General features: G+C 38.2%; 1 protein-coding gene across 5 annotated transcripts in view; it reads right to left on the reverse strand.

Annotated features, from left to right (window-relative positions):
- Positions 1–21,398, reverse strand: part of VPS8 (VPS8 subunit of CORVET complex) — a 234,791-nt gene that overhangs the window by 64,923 nt on the left and 148,470 nt on the right. For all 5 annotated transcript variants that reach the window (XM_019795771.2, XM_011220314.2, XM_034661727.1 and 2 more), the window contains 2 exons: positions 5,611–5,758; positions 2,003–2,092 (listed from right to left, as the gene is read on the reverse strand). In XM_019795771.2, the coding sequence (XP_019651330.1) occupies positions 2,003–2,092; positions 5,611–5,758 (238 nt within the window). The remainder of the gene's footprint in view (positions 1–2,002; positions 2,093–5,610; positions 5,759–21,398) is intronic.

Here is a 21,398-nt window from a genome sequence, read left to right on the forward strand (position 1 = left end):
ACAAAATCTTCCCAAATCTGGACCCAGCCTTTGCTTCTGGCCTCGCCTGTCTATACGCTGATAGCTGAGCCCTAGTTGAGCTGCTGGATTCTCTCCTAGCATTTCATATTTCTTTGGATTCCCATGCCTTTGTAAATGATGGTCTTATTCCGTGCAAGGATATCCTGCTTCTCTTTCCCCTATCCATGCCAGGAATACTTTTAATTTATCCTTTAAAAATAGATTCATGGTACCTTCAACAAATAAACTGCAAGGAAAAAAGAGATGTAGGGGTAAGTTACACATTAAAAGATGTTGAGAGCCTATGCAAAGTCTCTGTGGAATATTCTTCCTGGCTTATTTGGTGATTACATAGCTAGAAAAAAACTAGAAGCCAATATGGAACTTTTTTTTTTTTTTCAATACAAATAGGATATCCCTAATCCTAAACTAGATGACAATATTTAAAATCACTGAGATAATCCTTCACACCCATTAAAATGGCTGCTATCAAGAAAATAGTGCTGGAGAAGATGTAGAGAAATTAAAACCCTTGTGCATTGCTCATGAGAATATAAAATGGTGCAGCCACTACAGAAAACAGCATGTCACTTCCTTAAAAGTTAAAAATAGTATTATCATTTAATTCAGTAATTCCATTCTGGTTATACGCTCAGAAGAAAGGAAAGCTGGGTGTTGAAAAGATATTTGTACACCTATGTTCATAGTAGTAGTATTCACAATGGTCAAAAGGTGGAAGCAATCCAAGTGTCCATCAATGGATGAACGGATAAACAAAACATGGCATACATACATAAAATGGTGTACCATTCAGCCTTAAAACTGAAATTCTGGCACATGCTATGACATGGATAAATCTTGAAGACTTTATGGTAAGCGTACACGAAAAAGCAAATACAGTGTGATTCCATGTATATGAGATAGAGTAGTCAAATTCAGAGAGTCAGAAAGAATGGTGGTTACTAGGGGATGGGGGAGGGAGGAAAGGGGAATTATTATTTAATGGGTACAGAGTTTCAGTTTGGGAAGCTGAAAAAGTTCTGGAGGTGGATACTGGTGATAATTGCACAATAATGTGAATACACTTAATGCCACCAAAATGGTAAATTTTTGTTATATGTAACAATTAATAAAAGTGGATAAAAATTTTTGTGAAAAATGGACAGAACACCAACTGTTAGTGAGAATGTGTAGCAACCAAAACTCTTATACATTATAGGAGGGGATGTAAAAGAGAAAAATCACTTTGGAAAGAGGTCTAATCATTTCTTACAAAACTAACCCTACACCTATCCTGCGACCCAGCAATTCCATTCCTTAGTATTGAATTTAGGAGCGATCATAGTAAATTTATTCTTAACAGCCAAAGACTAGAAGTAGCTCAGGTGTCAATCATTAAGAGGATGGATAAACTGTAGTATATTCATACACTTAAATACTACTCAGCAATAAAAGAAAAACTCCTGATACATTTCAAAAATATCATGCTGAAAGAGAACAATTAAGCAAGAGTACTACTGGAAGACTCCATTAATATATGTGCATAAAATAGGTAAAACCAATTCACAGTGAAAAAAACAGAAAAGTGGTTATGTGTGGGGGTACAGGAATGGAAACTGAGTGTGAAGGAGCCTGAGGAACTTTCTCTGGTGAAGGTAATGTTCTCTATCTGTTAGGGACCGGGGACATAGGCGCGTGCATTTGTCAAAACTCAGGTACAGGATACACTTAAGACTCGTGCATTTCACTGAATGTAAATTTTACTTTAAAAAAATACCAAGAAGAAATGTTGAGCTCTAGTCAATGACTACACTCTAGTCATGAAAAATATTCAGTGGTCAAATGTAGTACTGTCTGCAACTAACTCTGACACATAAGAAATTAAGATGGATAAAAACTTACACAATGTTATGTGTCAATTATATCTCAATAAAAAAAAAGATGGGTTGATGAATGGAGGGCTGGAAAGAAAGCTGACAAAGCAAATATAGTAAAATGTTACCTTTAGCATTATTAAGAAGGCACCATGAATATCTCCTTTTTTTTCTAATAGATAGGCAGTGACTTCATGAAGTTGATACTTCTGGGTAATCTAGGAAAGAAGAAAAGATAAAGATTTTTGTTCACAAATCTTGCTTGTGGATCCCACTAAGGATGAAAACAACAGGCCAATAAATAATAAATTCATACCTCAGCAGTAAACTACCGTCCAGTGTAATATGAAATTTTTTACTTTCTAGTCTTACAAGTGGCCCATCTTGGCAGTTCTAACTAAACCATGTTCATTCACTTTTTTCTTCACTGATTTAATTTAAAATTGTCATTTACCTGAGTGAGTATATCCACTGGAGAAAAGGTAACACATACACATAAATAGGAACAATATAAACCATAAAATATTTAGAACAAAATGGCAATGAAACACGACATATCAACTTGTGAGCTCTTAGTAAACATGAATAAACTAAGAGTTTCTAATAAGTGAAGGAAATACCAAGTCAGCTAAGAAGAGAAATGAAAGGAAGTGCAGAATAATGCTACTGAAAAGAAACAAAGGAAAAAAATACAGAAGTTTAACAAAGCCCGAAATAGTCTTTGAAAAGACTAATTAAAGTAGAATAAAACTTTCTTAGCAAGAAGAAAAAAGAGAGGCACAAATAACATGTTAACAGGTTCAAAGGAGAGAAACCTATGATCCTCTCAACAAATACACAAAAAAGTATTTGATAAAATGCAGTACCCATTCTTAACAAAAACAAAATACTCTTAATCAAACTGAGACTGGAACTTTCTTAATAAAAATTAAATATCAAAATCCTAAAGTAGACACTACACTTAATGTAAGGTGTCAGACACGTTCCCTTTTAAATCAAAGACAAGGAAAGAATGCATACTGTCACTGCTTCCCTACAGTACTGTCCTAGAGCTCCTACACACCTGATAAGAGAGAGAAAATAGGGTAAGACAGCAAAGAAAAAAAAAAAAACCAAAAAACAACTACCCTTATTCTTGGAAAGTAGTATTGTCATAAAACAATCTAGAACTATTTGAATGAAAAATTCTGATTCTTTTTGATACAAAACAATGTACAAAAATTAACACACAGCAGCAGCAATCAAAAAAGATGTCATTTCAAAAACTTTCATACTGTTAACAAAAAATGTAAATAGGAACAAATGTAAGAAAACGCGTTCAAGAACCTTGTGTATCATATAAAAGTTACTGAAACCTCATCAGAGAGCATCAAAGGCTTTTAAAAAGACAACCAGGCTCCTGAATGTGAAGACTCTACATTGTAAAATGTCAATCTCCCCTGACTGAATTCATCTAAAATTCAATGTATGTATTTCATCAAAATACTGAACTTTTTTTTTTTAAGGAACCTGACAATGTGATTTCTAATTTGATGTGAAATAGTAAAAGCCTTAGACAGAGAATTTTAAAGAAAAAGAATGAAGGAAGACTCTTCTTTCAAATAAGCCTTATTGTAAAGCTATATTAATTAAAATATGTGGTAATGGTATAAGGAAAGAAGAAGATCCCACAGAATAGCACAGACCCCACAAACAGATCTATGTCTACTTGGGAGTTTGGGATACAGCAGTATGGCATTATGAATCAGCGAGGTAAGGACACCAAAATATCACATGGACCACTGGTTATTCACGGGGAAAAAATGTATAAATCCCTCTCTTGATCTGTTTACAAAAATAAATTCCAGATGGATTAAAGGCCTAAATGTAAAAAGCTAAACTATAAAACTCATATAAGAGGATATCTTTTATACCATCAGAGTAGAAAAGGAAATAAGACTCACACACAAAAATTTAAACCTTAAAGGAAAAGACTGATAAATTAAAACAGAAGTCACTAAAAACCAAATTAAACGACTTGCCACAACAGACTGGAAGAAGGCATCTCCAACACATAACATCAGCAAAGGATTAGAGATTTCTACAAATCAGTAAGGGCAAAAACTCAATAGAAAAATGGGCAAATGATATGAACAGATAATTCAGAAAAAAGAAAATCAAGAGTCATTAAATATATGGAAAGATGTTCAATGTCATGAGTAATCAGTGATACCCATCACACTGGCAAAAATTAAGAAGCCTAAAAATGTTAGCCATTGGCAAGAATGTGGAAAAACAGCAAATACCAACCACAGGGGATGAGAATAGAAACAAACAGGAGATCACGTTGGCAGTAACAGTAGAATAAGCTACTCTATTGTCTAAGAATTCCACCTCCAGATAATTACTTAGAAAAACCTCACATGGGCACACAAGATCGGTACAAAAATGTATAATGTAGCACTGTTTATAAGGATTAGAAACAATACAAATGTCTATCAACAGGGAAATAAACTGTAGCACATTCATTCAATTGATATATAACTATTAAAATGAATTAGATCCACATGTATAAAACTGATAAATTAAAAAAATTTAATGAAAAAAGCAATTTTCAATGGGATATGTACTGTATGATACCATTAATACAAATTCTGAAAACATGTAACACTGTATCATGCATTTTATAGATAAATACATATATTGGGAAAATAAAAAAATATGGATGGGAAGGCTCTGCTTCCCATCTTCAGGTTGGTGTTGACCTGAGGGGAAAGAGGGAAACTGACAAATAAAAAAAAAAAAAGAAAAGAAAAGAACCCTTTAAGATTTTATTTATTTACTTGACAGAGAGAGAGACAGCCAGAGAGAGGGGAAACACAAGCAGGGGGAGTGGGAGAGGAAGAAGCAGGCTCCCAGTAGGGAGCCCGCTGCGGGGCTCAATCCCAGAACGCTGGGATCACACCCTGAGCCCAAGGCAGACACTTAAGGACTGAGCCACCCAGGTGCCCCCTGGGTACTTTATTTCTAAAACAAAGATCTGAAGCCAGTGTGGCAAAATGTGAACATCTATAAAATTGGGTTGGTGGGTACACAGATATTTGATACTCTGCACATTTCTATGTATTTTAAATATTTCACAGTTTAAAATTTGTAAAGTGTGTGAGCAGTCCAGGAGGTGGTACGGAGAACACAGGCTTATGTTTCATGAGTATTGACAGTAAGGGAAAGGAGATATGACGGTAGCTTAAGAACAAACTTTAAGTGGGGGACACAGTACCTCTTATAGATCAGAATATGTATGTGTGTATATGTACACAACATATGCACACGCACAACTGTTTTCATTTGGAAACAGGAGAAAACAAGGGAAGGGGTTCAAGGCAATGATTGGGCAAAGGCTGCCGACAGCCCTGGGCCTCAGTCTTAAGCACGCAGGACTATCTAAACCATCAGTGCCGGCAAACAACCTTGGTTTTTCCTTTTAATATTTTTATTGTATTCCTTCCTCTAAGCTTATTGTGTTGGTTAGAAGGTCTGTGAAACTTGATTAATAACAATGATGGACACATGCTGTTTCTGACTTTACTAGAATTAAGGGGCAGCACAATGGCGAGCATGCACTATGGAGTCAGAATATCCAGGTTCAATCCCAGGAGCTATGTAATGTAACATGTGAGTCTCCTTCGGCTCATGTTTAAACTGGTGAATGATGAGGATGAGTTTACTGTCGTTTGCTCCCCATTACTGCTCTTACCTGGATGGTTTCTTCCAGGCGGTAGCACTCAAGGACCTGCAGTGTCTCTATAACCTGGCTTGGGCTGAACTGACACAACAGCTCAATGAACTGCTCTGTAACACATGGAGACATCTGCAGCAACTCTTGATTTACATGAATACCTTCCCTGAAAACATAAACAGCAAGAGAAGCATTACTTCATCATTTCTGTAATTCAGGCTACAGGTAAGAAGTACGTAAACCTTGAAACCAAGACTACCTTCTGGGGAGGTAAATCGTGAATTCAAAGTCTCACTGTTACTTAGGTGTTGGGGTGAACTGTGTATTACATCAGAGACAATCTACATCACAACAGTACTCAGTGCGCACTGAATAATTAAGGAGATGGTTCAGTGAAAGCTCCTCTAAATAAACACCACAGTTGTACCGCTGCTCTAGAAGAAATAAAAATTAAACAATGATCCATGAGTAACTATATATACTAAACCATCTTCCAGTCTTAACAGGCGTCCCTACTATACTTCCCTCATAGCACCAATCACACCATGATGTAACTACTTCTCTAATTAGCTTTCTTATGTAAAGACTATAAACACTCGGAGGGTAGGCACCAGGTTATCTTCTCATTAACGAATTCCTAAAGCCTCCAACAGTGCCCTGCATGTTGTAAGGGCTGATTATTTAGGTATTGTGAAAACAAATCTAAAAAGTGGAGGAATAGTAGGATACATAATATTTATGTGTCCATTTGTCTTGTACGTCAGCAATTCACAAAGCCCACTATTCACGACACCCACCAAGAACTCGACATACTGGGGCGCCTGGCTGGCTCAGTCGGTAGAGCATGTGACACTCGATCTCGGGGTTGTGAATTCAAGCCTCACACCAGGCATACAGCTTACTTTAAAAAAAAAAAAAAAAAAAAGCCAGAGAAATAGAGTATTAGTTTTATCATGGTAGACACTCAACTACCAGTGGCCGAAGGGAACTATTGAGAAAATCAACTACTGCTCATTACAGAACAAGAATCATCTCTGTAGCTTCAAAAGAAGTCAGTTCATTCTGAGAGCCCTATCTTCATTTCAAGACTCCTCAACTAAAGCTCTTTATATAAAGAATCAGAATAGGGTTAATAAGATACAAAAATGCTTGGGAAACTAGCCTTCTGAAGAAATGTTAAGGCAGATGGTTTAAAGCAACACCTCCCAGCTTTTCTCACTTCATGGCACACGGAGAAGGACGGTATTCGTAGGGCCCATCAGTGTAAAGTAAGACTGATCACAGAGGACTACAGTTGCTCCAAGAGCCCCCCAAGAGCTGAGGGGATGGGTCTCCAGGCATACCTGTAACCCAGGTGCAGCACACCAACACTCACACGCGGGAATCTCTGGACTTCACTGAGATTACTCTGAGGTCATAAATACTCTGCAAATGATGGTAAATAGCCCTCCTATTTTTACTAGTAAGAGACTTCAGTTACAGAAAGAGGAATTATATTTACACATAGGAAATCTTTCCTAAATTAAGAGTCTTGTTACACTCTGTCCAGACCAGAGGTTGAGTGGTGCACTCATTAATTAAGTTCTGCTGCTTGGGGCTGTCAATACTAGCTGATGGGCTAATTCAGTGTGTCCTCAAATTGGCTGTAAATCTCTAAGATCAAGTTTCTTTTTTTTTTCTTCTCCTTTCTTTCTTTTGTATTTCATAACTGCCTTTAATGCAGAATTTGGTAAAACTGGTTATTCCCTATGTAGGACAACACCTTAGTTCTTCCCAAAAACTATCTTTTGGATTTGAATTTGAAAATTATCTTTTTAGGGGCGCCTGGGTGGCTCAGTCGTTAAGCGTCTGCCATTGGCTCAGGGCGTGATCCCGGAGTCCTGGGATCAAGCCCCACGTCAGGCTCCTCCACTGGGAGCCTGCTTCTTCCTCTCCCACTCCCCCTGCCTGTGTTCCCTCTTTTGCTGGCTGTCTCTCTTTCTGTCAAATAAATAAATAAAATCTTTACAAAAAAATTATCTTTTTAAGTGTCCATGTCCCAACTATACCATAAACTCTGGGAGCAAAGGCTGCAAACAAGACCTTGGTTTTTCCTTTTAATATTTTTATTGTATTCCTTCCTCTAGGATTATTGTGTTGGTAAGAAGGTCTGTGAGACTTGATAAATAATGATGAGGGACATGTGCTGTTTCTGACTTTACTAGAATTAAGGGAGACATTCAATGTCTCCCAGCATTCACAGAGTCTTGGCACATAAATAAGTACTCAGTAAATGTACACTGAATTGAACTGAATTTATTGGCAATAATGCACTGGATTGCCTTCAGAAAAAAGGGAACCAAATACAGGATAGAAGGGTGAGAATTACAAGGACTATGGCTCTGAAGTTAGATTGAGGTATGGATGAATCCTGTCAGAAAGTTCTATAGGGACAAAATAGAAAATGCACGTGATAATGCAGGGAAATGATGGTTCTTTATGTGCGATCAAGATTTTGTCTCAATAGAATGCTCAGTAAAAGAAAAAGGGAATGCTAATCAACGATCCTCAACATTAAGGTGAGTCAGTATTCTTTTCAGATGTTTATACCACATTGTAGGTAGTGTTAATATTTTATCTACATCAGACTTCTGTTAATATGTCTTATAAATGCAAGACTATGGAGCAAATTAAGACTAGACATAAGCATCTGCCAATGAATCCCAGTATTTAATTCTTTCCAGAACATTTATTGAGAAAACTCTTTACAAGTACTGAAGATGTGAATATGCACCAAGCCAAGCAAATCTCTCAGACAAATACATTTTGATGCATTCATTTGTGAGGGAAATAATATGTCTGCTGGGAAATGATCAAGCAACATCAACATAATCCAAACTTTAATAAATAAGCTGACATTAATGAATTTACATCCATTTCTGACTTATCAGTCTTGCACATAAATACAATTTGTTATACCCATTTCTCAAAGCTACTTTTTTTTTTTTTTTAAAGATTGTATTATTTATTTGACAGAGAAGAGGCAGTGAGAGAGGGAACACAAGCAGGCGGAGTGGGAGAGGGAGAAGCAGGCTTCCCGCTGACCAGGGAGCCCAATGTAGGGCTCGATCCCAGAATGCTGGGATCATGACCTGAGCCAAAGGCAGACGCTTAATGACTGAGCCACCCAGTCGCCCCTCAAAGGTACTTTTGTTACTCTTCTATTAACTACCTCTTTTGCCACTGCTAACTTTAGTGTATTAAAATTATGTATTTTAGACGTAAACCTTATCTATGTTTTAATATTTAAATATTAATATTTTAATAATGGCCCTCACTTATAGTATATGAACATTTAAGTATGTATAAAAGGTAGAATTTTACAAGGCACACACAAGACTTTTCTCTCGTCAGCCTTAAAAGAAAGCATATAAATGCCTTGTCAAATACACATAACACACCAAGCATGCACCAAAATTCAGACTGGGGAAAACATTCACCCTTACTCAGGTTGTGAAAATAATTTAAAATTGTGATCTTGTACATGAGCCTATTTCTGGGGAAGGATAAACTATGTATCAGTTTTGAATAAGTTACGTCATTAAAATTACTCTAAAATTCAAATTCTCTTAAAAATATTTGACAAAGAAAATAAATGCTGCATGGGGATGAAGAAAGTCTAGCCTAGTCTCTCTCCTTCACCCCAAATATTGCACAAAAATAGGCCAGTCTAGACTACTTGAGATTTCTGAGGAAGAGAGTTTCACGATCTCCCTGTAACATGTTTTGACAATTTAGGGCCACCTCAGCTTAGCCTAAATCCTGACTGCTTGAATTCCCTGCTCATCCCAATCTGGGTGGCGGCAATACTGATGACTACACTTGGTACCTTTTAGACTGAGAACTCAAATGTATCACTCAAAACACATAAGAGTATAAGCAACTATTCTCCCTGTAGTTTTCATTCTCATCAAGTTGTTTTACAAGGTTGTGAAGCTGAACTTCCAGCTTTCCATAGACATTCCATGTTAAAAATGCCACAGTGTAGGGGCACCTGGGTAGCTCAGTTGGTTAAGCATCCTACTCTTGATTTCAGCTCAGGTCACGGTATCAGGGTTGTGGGATTGAGCCCCACGTTGGGCTCTGTGCTGAGCATGGACACTGCTTGGGATTCTCTCTGTCCCTCTCCCTTTGACCACACACCCCCAACCAAAAAAAAAAAAAAAAAAGCCACAATGTAATCCCACATCATTTGAACAAAACGTAAATGAATGTGCCAATCTTAACCTGGGAAACACTATTAAGTGTGATTATTAGAGGTAGCAAAGATAATACCTACAAAATGTATATGCAATTGTACCAACAGTAATGTCCTGCAAACAGGACAGGAGAGGCTTAAATGGAAACCTGTCCTGTTGCAAGAATGAATGTAGTAGTGCCTGTCTCCAGGATGGCCCTCTACTTCATGCAGAGCTGCCAGTATTCCTCACACAGAACAGCCGCACTCCCTAATCAACTTGTATGAGGCACAGACCAAAGCAGACAAGTGCACCATTCTGTCTAATGGCAAAGATTCTGCCACATCAAATCAATGTAATAGCAGATGTAAGCTAGATCTGCAGGGGACTTGTTCACTTTCCATTCCCCTAAGCAAGTGTCAAAATGTCCTTCCCAAATCTTAATAGAATTGTTATCTGATATTCACAAAAAGAAAGTGTATTGTTTTGAATGTTCTCCTGCTTAGGAAAAATGGCTTTTATAAGCTAACAGAAATAAGAGCCTAATGATTTTCACAGAAAATTAATTTAGCTCCATAACCTTCTCAAGTATGAAGAGTACCTGGATCACTCCAATGCCGTACCAACTTCAATTAAAAACTCACAGGGTAAGCTAAAACAATTTTTCCAAAATACCACGACTAATAATGGCAATAATAAGAACGCTGAGATTATTTGCAATGTGTATTTTCTTGCCACTGCAAAGCTCTCTTTAACACTAAAATCTGCCAGTAATCCCACTAGCAAGAATTGTTCAAATTGGCCTAAGTCAAAGAAAGACTGGAAACATGCAAGTCCTGCAACCTCAGCATAATATCTAAATGGGGGCATTTTTAGGTCTGGGTGAGACACGTGGTGCCATTCTCTCCCCAAAGTGACAGATGGAATTGGAGACAAAAGAGATGCAGTTCTGTGACCCCGCCACAGGGACATTTTTTACACAGTTTTCAGAAACAGCTTTTGAACTGATGCTGGGTCAGACTACTATAAATCTAATGTGATAGTCACGTATATTTCTGAACATATAGAGAACAAAGATATTAGCTTCTGGTCCAGCAGGTAAAGAGCTTGAGAGTTAACACTTCCATCCTCACAGGAAGAATGCTGAACAAACTGAAAGCCAACACCTCTTCTTCGATCTACCTGAGTGCTGAGGTCATGGGGCAGACTGCCACCCCTAAATTAGAGAGCAACAGACAGTGGATATAAATAATCCGAGTTCACTGCAGTAGCAGCTGGGCACAGAAACCACTGCCGCTGGGGCCAGTACTGGGGTAGGAAAACTTAAACTGTAAATGACAAAATGCCCAAGATTCAGTGTGGACAAACTTCAGAGTTAAATATTCTAGGAAGCCAACTCTTGGTGGGGGGAGCTCCCACACTTTCATGAGTTTTATCTCGAGGAGCCACCAGGTTCTCACTGTGAAGACTGGAGAAAAATCCAGTCATTCTTCCAGTAGAGAAGAAAAGCAGCCATTTAAAAATACTCCCAGAGCATTTTGTTCTTAACAGGCCTGCTGTTACGGACTGACGCCCCCTACAAATGCCTATGTTGAAGTCCTAACTCCCAGTATCTCACAGTGTGACTTTATTTGGAAATAGTGACTTTGTCGATGTAAGTAGTTAAGTTAGGATGAGGTTATACTGGAGGAGGGGGGACTCCTAATCCAACATAACCTGTGTCCTTAAAAGAAGGGGAAATATTGACACAAACATCCATACAAGGAGGATGCATGTGAAAATGAAGGCTGAAATCAGGGTGACAGCTTCTGCAAGCTAAGGAATGACAAAGATTGCCAGCAAATCACCAGAAGCTAGAGGAGAAACCTGGAACCGGCTCTGTCTCACAGCCCTCAGAAAGACACAACCCTGCCAACACTTGATCTTGGATTTCTAGCCTCCAAAACTGAGACAACGCATTTCTGTTGTTTAGGCCACACAGTTGTGTGCTTTGTTAAAGCAGCCCTACCAAGCTACAACTGCCTTCAAGGAAAACTATCTTACTAGAGCCCAAACAAGCTGAGGGAAGAGAAATAACCCACGTCCAGCCTTTTCTAGCCTTCCTGTCTCACTTAAAGGGCAGACGGGCTACTGAGAAGTATTTGGGAGGGTCACTACCCAGAGACACAACTCACCAAGAGTCAACACTAATCACAGGACTACAGAACGCTTCCCCTTCACCATACCTCACCACCACCTCAATGGGGCACACCTATATAATAATAGGGAAATATAACTGTAAGAATTACACAGCTTAGACTTTAGGAAAAGTCTCTAGGGAAACCCAAAGACAACCACGGAAACAAAAACAAGGACACCCAAGGAACTTTCACCCCCAGACAACTATGGCTATAGCAAACAGCATAGCCTCACTCCTAGCCAGATAAACATAAAAAGTCATACTGAAGGCCTATTTGCCTCGGTTCCTTTTATGCAGTACCTCATTTTGAGCTTTCAATAAAAAGTTACAAGACATCCTTAGAAACAAAAAAAAGGATACAGTTTGAAGAGACTCAGTAAGCATCAGAACCAAACTCAAATATGGCAGAGATGCTCGATTTATCAGACAGGATTTAAAACAGCTATGATTAATATGCTGAGGACTGTAAAGAAAAAAGCAACAACATGTAAGAACAGATGGGTAAAGTAAGCAGAGAAATGGGAACTTTAAGAAAGAATCAAAAGAAAATGCTAGAAATGAAAAACACTGAATAAAATGAAGAATTCCTTAGATGGCTTCATCAACAGCCGGGACACAGCTGAGAACAGAATTGCTAAGCTTCAAGGTATGTCAATAACACATCAATAGAAATTTCCAAACTGAAGTACAAAGAAAAAAAAAAGCTGGGGGCAGGGGCTCAGGAAAGAATATCCAAAAACTGCGGGACAAGTATAAAAGGTAACACCACCAAGGAGAAGAAAGAGAAAATGGGACAGAAGAAATATTTGCAGCAAAAATGACTTGAGAATTTCCCCCAAATTAATAACAGATACCAGACTACCCATCATGAAGCTCAGAGAACACCAAATAGGACAAATCGCAAAAATCTATAACTGGGCATTTATTTTTGAACTGCAGAAAATCAAAGACAAAGAGAAAATCTCAAAAGAAGTCAGAGGGAAGGAAAACACCTTTACCTACAGAGGACCAAGGATAAGTCTGGTATAAACCAGACTTCTTTCCACAAACCATGCAAGGAAGAAGAGAGGAGAGGGAAGGATTTAAAATGTTGAAAGAAAAAACCCATCAACCTAGAATTCTGTATCCAGCAAAATTATCTCTCAAAAGTGAAGGAGAAATACGTTCTGAGACAAACAAAAATTGTGAGAATATGTCATCAGTAGATCTGCCTTTCAAGAAATGTTAGAAGTTCTTCAAAAGGAAGAAACATGATATAGGTCACAAATTTGGATCTACATAAACAAAGAGCATTAGAGAAGGAATAAATGAAGACAAAATAAAATGTTTTATTTTTCTTATTCTTAACTGATCTAACAGAAAACAGTCTGTCCAAAACAGTAATATTAACAATGTATTCAATGATTACAGCTTACGGATAAGTGAAATGAATGACAGCAATGTTATAAGGGACAAGGGAGGAATTAGGAATCCTCTGTTATAAGGCACTGACACCATGCATGAAGTACTATGGTGCTGATATTGGACTTGGATTAGTTATAAATGTGCATTGCAAACTGAGGGAAAACCACTAAAAAAAATAAAAAATATATAACTGATATACTAAGAGAAGAGCAAAAAGTGGAATCATATAAAATGCTCAATTAAAACCAAAGGCAGAAAAGGTAGCATACCAAGGGAAAAAAAAACAAAAAACAAAAAACAAGGGCAATAAAAGCAATGAATAAAATATAATAACATAAATAGAAAAGAAAGGGTAGGATTATAAAAGCCACACAGAACCTAAAATTTGTTTTTCTCTGACTTATTTTGCTTATTAGCATAATACACTCCAGTTCCATCTGCATCGCTGCAAATGGCAAGATTTCATTCTTTTGGATGGTTGAGTAATATTCCATAGTGTATATATACACCACATCTTCTTTATCCATTCAACAGTCAGTGGACATTTGGGCTCTTCCCATAATTTGGCTATTGTTGATAATGTTGCTAGCAGAGGGTGCATGTGCCCATTTGAATCACTATTTTTGTATGCTTTGGGTAAATACCGAGTAGTGCAATTGCTGGATAATAGGGTACTTCTATTTTTAACTTTTTGGGGAACCTCCATACCGTTGTCCAGAGTGGCTGCACCAATTTGCATTCCCACCAAAATCATAAAAGGGCTCCACATTCTCTGCATGTTTGCCAGCATCTGTTGTTTCCTGAGTTGTTAATTTTTAGCCATGCTGACAGGTGTGAGGTGGTAACTCATTGTGGTTTTGATTTGTATTTCCCGATGATGACTAATGTTGAGCATTTTTTCATGTGTGTGTTGGCCATTTGTATGTCTTCTTTGGAGAAATATCTGTTCATGTCTTCTGACCATTTTAATTGGATTATTTATTTTGGGAGTGTTGAGTTTGGTAAGTTAATAGATTTTATCCAGTATGTCATTCAAGTATCTTCTCCCATTCTACAGGTTGCCTTTCAGTTTTGTTGGTTGTTTCCTCTGCTGTGCAGAAGCTTTTTATCTTGATGAAGTCCTAGCAGTTCATTTTTGTTTTTGTTTTCCCTTTCCTCAAGAGACGTGTCTAGTAAGAAGTTGGTTTAGCCAATGTCAAGAGGTTGCTGCCTCTATGAGAAACAAACTGAGGGCCTCAGAGGGGAGGGGGGTGGGGGAATGGGATAGACCGGTGATGGGTTAGTAAGGAGGGCACGTATTGCATGGTGCACTGGGTTATATGCAACTAATGAATCATCGAACTTTACATCGGAAACCGGGAATGTACTGTATGGTGACTAACATAATATAATAAAAAAACATTAAAAAAAAAAAAAGAGGTTGCTGCCTGTGTTCTCCTCTAGGATTTTGATGGTTTCCTATCTCACATTTAGGTCTTTCACCCACTTTAAATTTATTTTTGTGTATGGTATAAGAAGTGGTCTAGTTTCATTCTTCTGCAAGTGGCTGTCCAGTTTTCCCAACACCATTTTTTTCTATTGGATATTCTTTCCTGCTTTGTTGAAGATTAGTTGACCATATGGTTGTGAGTCCATTTCTGCACTCTCTATTCTGTTCCATTGACCTAAGTGTCTGTTTTTGTGCCAGTACTATACTGTTTTTATAACAACAACTTCGTAATATAATTTGAAGTTTGGAATTGTGACACCTCCAGCTTTGCTTTTCTTTTTCAACATTCCTTTGGCTATTCAGGCAGTGTCTTTTCTGGTTCCACACAAATTTTTGAATTTTTTGTTCTAGCTCTATGAAAAATGCTGGAGTTATTTTGATAGGGATTTCATTCAATGTGTAGAGTGCTTTGGGTAGTACAGCCATTTTAACATTATCTGTTCTTCCAACCCATGAGCATGGAATGTTTTTCCACTTCTTTGTGTGTCTTCTTCAATTTCTTTCATAAGTGTTCTATAGTTTTCAGAATATAGCTCTTTTACCTCTTTGGTTAAGTTTATTCCTAGGTATCTTATGGTTTTTGGTGCAACTGTAAATGGGATCAATTCCTTGATTCCTCCTGCTGTTCCTTCATTATTCGTGTACAGATGTCAACAGACTGCTGTTGATTTTATACCGAGACTTTGCTAAACTCACGTACCAGTTCTAGCAGTTTTTGGTGGAGTCTCTCAGGCTTTCTACATAGAGTATCATGTCTTCTGAGAAGAGTTAAAGTTTGATTCTTCCTTGTTGATCTGGATCCCTTTTATTTCTTTCTGCTGTCTCAATGTGGAGGCTAGGAGTTCCAGTACTATGCTGAACAACAGTGGTAAGAGTGGACATCCCTGCCGTGCTCCTGACCTTAGGGGAAAAACTCACAGTTTTTCCCCACTGGGGATGATATTAGCTGTGGGTCTTTCATATATGGACTTTATTCCCCCATCTTCTTTTTAAAACAGCTTTTTCACTACGTAAATGCTAATACGGGTATCTTAATATTAACTACTTTTTTCTTTCACACTATTTCCTTAAAAAATATTTCCAAAACTAAATCACTGGATCAAAGCATATGTATAGCTTGAGCGCTCTTAATAACATACATAAATTAAATATACATATGCATACACACACACACACTACATGTATTAAACTGCTCTGAAGAAAACAAGTGGACTAACAGGGAGGAACACAGATGCAAAGGGAGGAATGACAACATGTAGTGCCTGCTCTGAACAAACAGGCCAGCAGTGCTCAGGAATACAGGGGCAAAGAGAAATGGGAAAAAGGAAGAAAATGCAGCTAAATAGATATGCCTGAATCACATCAAAGAGGGCCATGAGGAGTTTGTATTTTGCCTTGGATAAGGGAACAGAAAGAACTCTCAGAAGGAGAACTTTGCCTGCTTAAAAATGGAAGGAGAATTAGGAAGGCTGGTTAGGAGGCCAGCAGGAGGGATCAGGAGAGAGCTACTGAGCAGCTGAAGCAGGGCAGTGCGGGACAGAACACAGGGACCCCTGGGTATACAGGAGGTACCCAAGAGGTTGACGTCATGACTGGCTCTGTGTGGTGTGGCTGAGAAGATGGAGTGGAGTGCGTAAAGCAAAGAGAAGAATCCATCATCACTCTCAGAATTTCATTTAAGACACTTAAACATAATTGCCTGCTTACTATCTATTTCCTCCATTAGAATGTAAATTCCCTCAAGGCAGGGCCCCATCTTACTCACTATTTCATCTTCCCTGCCTGTCAGAAGGCTTAACATGCTGTAGTTACTCAGTAAATTGTTAAATGAAATAAATGGGCAGATAATGCCATTTGCTAGGAGAGAAAATAAAAGCAGCAGCAGGTTTGGATTGAGAAAAAGTGAGTATAACTTTGAGCCAATTCAATGTCTAGCACAGTACTTAGCAGACAGCAATTTCATTATAAAGAAGTCTTGAATAAAGGAATAAAACAGACACATGTACGCTGTTTTCTTTCTTGCTTACTATCATCCATCCACCCATCCATCCATCTGGAGATTAGGAAATGATGTGTTACGATTTAAAAGACTGAACCTGAGCTGCTGGCAAGGTACTAACCAAAGATACTGAAGGGTTCGGAACAATTCTCCTTAAAAATGTGTTACTCTGGCATATGGACTATTTTGAGCTAACGGCAATCAAGGCCCTGTGAGCTAAAGAGAAACTTTTGCACCTCCATTAACTACCTAAAAGAATCTAAATTGGGAGCCTTTCCCAGAGTAAGAGTTATTATCAGAGATAAATTTTATCTGAGTGACCCATCCATATGGCAGGGCAAGTATTTAAATACTAAGCATCTGCTCTTCTCCTTGCCCGTGATTTGCCCTTGTCCCCTCTGAAGCCCCACGTCTCTATATCCCATTCCTTAGCTCATGACAGCATATGTATCTCATTTCACCTTTCTGTCGTTGAAACTCTCATGTGTGTGGGGTTATTATACATATGAAATTAAATTTTTCTCCTGTTAATCTGACTCATGTCAATTTGATTCTTAGTCCAGCCAGAAGAACCTCTGAAGTGTAGAAGAAAATGTATCCTAACAATATAATATCTGGCGGTAAGCCCGGACAAGCTGATAGGAAGTCACTCAAGTAGAAATGAATTTTCCTATGTCAAAGTTCATGAACATGATATTCTAAATTTTTTTTTTTTTAAGATTTATTTATTTTAGAGGGAGAGAGTGTGTGCTTGTGTGCACACTGCAGTGGGGGCGGGGGCAAGAATCTCAAGCAGACTCCCTGCTAGCATGGATCCCAATGCAGGGGGCTTGATCTCACGGCCCTGAGATCATGACCTGAGCTGAAATCAACAGTCAGACGCTGAACTGACTGAGCCACCCAGGTGCCCCTATGTTCTAATTTTTTATTTTAATTTTGAAATATACTATTTCAACAATGAGTGTCGGGGCGCCTGGGTGGCACAGCGGTTAGGTGTCTGCCTTCGGCTCAGGGCGTGATCCCGGCATTCTGGGATCGAGCCCCACATCAGGCTCTTCTGGCTGTGAGCCTGCTTCTTCCTCTCCCACTTCCCCTGCTTGTGTTCCCTCTCTCGCTGGCTGTCTCTATCTCTGTCGAATAAATAAATAAAATTAAAAAAAAAAAAACAAAAAAAACAAAAAAAACAAAACAAAAAAAAACAATGAGTGTCAATATTATAAAATATCCTTTCAAAATTATCCACAGAAACACAGGTTCAAGTTAAATCCAATATATAACCATTTCCATAATCTACGTTTTGCTCCTTGGCAAAGCTACTCATTTTCTTAGCAAATTATTTTGATTAAAGGTTAGAAATACAATGTGACTTTTATGTGGTTTTTTTTTTTCCTACGAGAAAATCATACCACATATTTCAGAGGCCTCCAGGACATGGTTAACAAAAGCCAAATCGACATTACTAAGAAAAGTGTACTGAGGAAAATATTGTGAATATAAATATACTCGCACACTCTCTTTATTCCTTATGTAGCTCAGAGTCCCACAAAAACCATCAACATCCTTTTGTATTACCCTTCAAGCATCCTCACTGCACAAAAGGCCTACATCTGGATGTAAATATATCAGAACTCCTGTGAGAATTCTTGGCCTGGCAGGAGTGCACACAGGGAGTGGGGGTGGGGTGGGCTTTATGTAGCAGCTGTCCCAAAGAAGGGAACTGGAAGAGAATGCAAATCCGTTCTCTCCCAAGCTGTTGGCCTCAATTCAGGCAAGTAATTTGCTTCTGCAGGATTAACTCCCCCACCAAAAATTATCTAATCTTTCTATGTACAGATGCCACCAATATCTTTGTAGGTCAATTAATTCTACTGAGGACATTATACACATAGCAAAGATAACATAAAGAAATTGAATAAAGACAACAGAGGAATATACATAAGAACTCAAATAGATGATTTGTCCCTTTAAAAACGCTACTGACAAAATAAAAGGCTACCCCTCAAAAACAACTCAATGAATACTTGTAAATGTTAAATCAAAGATGCATAAATACACACACACACACACACACACACACACACACACACACACACACATATGAGGATCCTATTAACTCAGGTTTTGTAGGGAAAAGTAAAAAAAAAAAAAAAAAAAAGGCAATATTCTGACATGACACATATACCAACAGTCTCCATGTGAAAACGACTGTTTTCTTTCATTTTCCTTAGTTGTCAAAACGCTGCTAAAAGAGCTTCTTGAGTGGGGGGAGAACCTAGTTGTTTAAAAAAAAAAAATCTATTATTTAAGAACAGAAAGGGAAGAATCAAAGGGAGAAATGGTTTCCACTATCTGCAGTGAAAATTGCCAGGAAGGCCCAGTCAGTCTACCTATTCTTGCTGTTCTTTTTCCTCTAAGTATCTTTTCCATACTCCCTTGTTTCCCAGAACCTGACAAGACTCTAATTCCTTTCTCAGATTAGTCAAAAAGCATACTTATTTCAAAAGGCTAAAATGTGATGGAAAATCAGTCGCTCAGAGTAATAATTGTATTGATATTTCTATCACCTAATAATGGTATTTTTTTATTTATAAAAAGACTTGATCAATATCATCTTCTATATTTTATTACATGTGAGAAAAAGTCAAGCACAGAGCTGAAACTCCCTCTGTCGTTCTAGCTTGAGTCCCTCCATGCAGGACGGTTGGGGAAAAAGGACTTGATCAAATAAATTATTCTAAGGGAAGAGGCTCCAGGTCCTAATGATGTGGGGAACAAAGCCAAAAAGGAAATGTAGATGAAATTAAATTTCCTTATAACCTACAGCCCATTGACAAATACTTGAGGCAGGCAGACTATAACATTCTTCCAAGAACTCCCAATCTTAATGTTAATATCTTGCTAGAGGGAAAAACAACCTTAGCTTGATAATAGCTAGGCTGCCAGTATCCCGTGAATCCTCCTTAGCATATGAAAATCCTTTTGGAAACTTCCCTGTCTTTACCTCCCCCAATCCCATAGTATATAATCAATTGCTCCTCACAATCTCAGGGCAGCCCTTTCTGCTTACCAGTCCTGTCCCATGCTATAAAAACACCTTTTTGCACCAAACACGTCTCAAGAAAGAATTCTTGAGGCTCGGAACCCCAACATGTCCACATCACTAGGAGAATGGATGTGCCACGAGAGAACAGAAGGAACTGTGCCATGGGAAAAGGGGTGCACAGGATCTGAAGAAAGGGCTGGGGCTGGAGTTGGGTCCTTCCTAGTCCTGCCCAGAATCTCCACCCTTCTTTCATATCTCTGTCCCCAGCTCTCCCCATCTTTTCCCCGCAGGCCCCCAACTGATCTAAGATGTTTCTTCACTATGGAAGTAGACATTGGCCCAAACTGGCTCTGAGGGAGAGCCAAATGATTAACAGAAATAAAAATAAAGGTATCTAGCCTCGTTTAATATTCTGAGAATAGGGAACTAAGACACTGATAATCTGAAGATGTCTTGAACAGTGGTGTGGGGGTATGTAGTCAGACTGCTTTTCTAAACATCTGCATATGCACATCTGGATGACTGAATTTAAATACAGCATAGTCTGCTCTAGATTTAAATGACTGAGATTTCAAAAAATTATTACAATCAACAAAACTACCAGCATTTGGGTATGTAAAAATAGCACAGAATACTGGAATAACCCAAACTGAGATTATCACTCCAGTAACTAAATGACTGTTTCCAACGGCTAGTGTACGTTATATCACAACATAAAAGTTTGTATGTCTGACGCAAAAGCCCTGTCGTATTGGAATATTACACTAACGCCACTGATGCTTAACTCTGCGTGTACATCAAAATATCCCCACCCACAATGATTCTGTAGGTTTGGGCCCAGATGTCTGTATTTTTACAAGTTTCTAAGGTGATTCTGACACGTACTTTCAGTTAAGACAGACTGACTGTGTTAGAGGATGTTAAATATTATTCCACTCAACTCCCAATTAGTCCACTTAGTCACAGCGAAATGTTAAGATCTCACACACAGAGAGAGCTGCTTTGCTTACAAATCCATTACTAATCTCATCATCTCCCTGGGTTTTATTTGATGAGTACCACAGCAGCACTTAAAAAAAAAATTAAACTTTGCTCCTCACACCACCAGGAGAAGTTATCTAAAACTAACACTTCAAATGAGGATTTAAGAGGGAATAAATTTAGAGATGAGCTGGGAACTAGGTGTTTACTTTGAGAGTAAAGCTATCAATCCCCAGCATGGAATAAGAACAGGAAGAAGAGAAGTGAGGATAGAAAGGGGAAGCTAGATGGTCATCAGATTCTTCCTAAAACACGTCTTCATGGCATGGCTTCACTATTGTTTTTTACAACGATAACAACTCAACATGTATGCTCATGTTCAAATGCAAAGAAAAGTATTCCCGCAAGATATAATCTACTTTCATCATATATTTTGGTATAATCTATGAAACCATTACTCAAACTAACACTAAAAATCAAAAGTTGATTATACT

This window comes from Ailuropoda melanoleuca, chromosome 1 (assembly GCF_002007445.2).
Source record: "Ailuropoda melanoleuca isolate Jingjing chromosome 1, ASM200744v2, whole genome shotgun sequence".
NCBI classification, from domain to species: domain Eukaryota; kingdom Metazoa; phylum Chordata; class Mammalia; order Carnivora; family Ursidae; genus Ailuropoda; species Ailuropoda melanoleuca.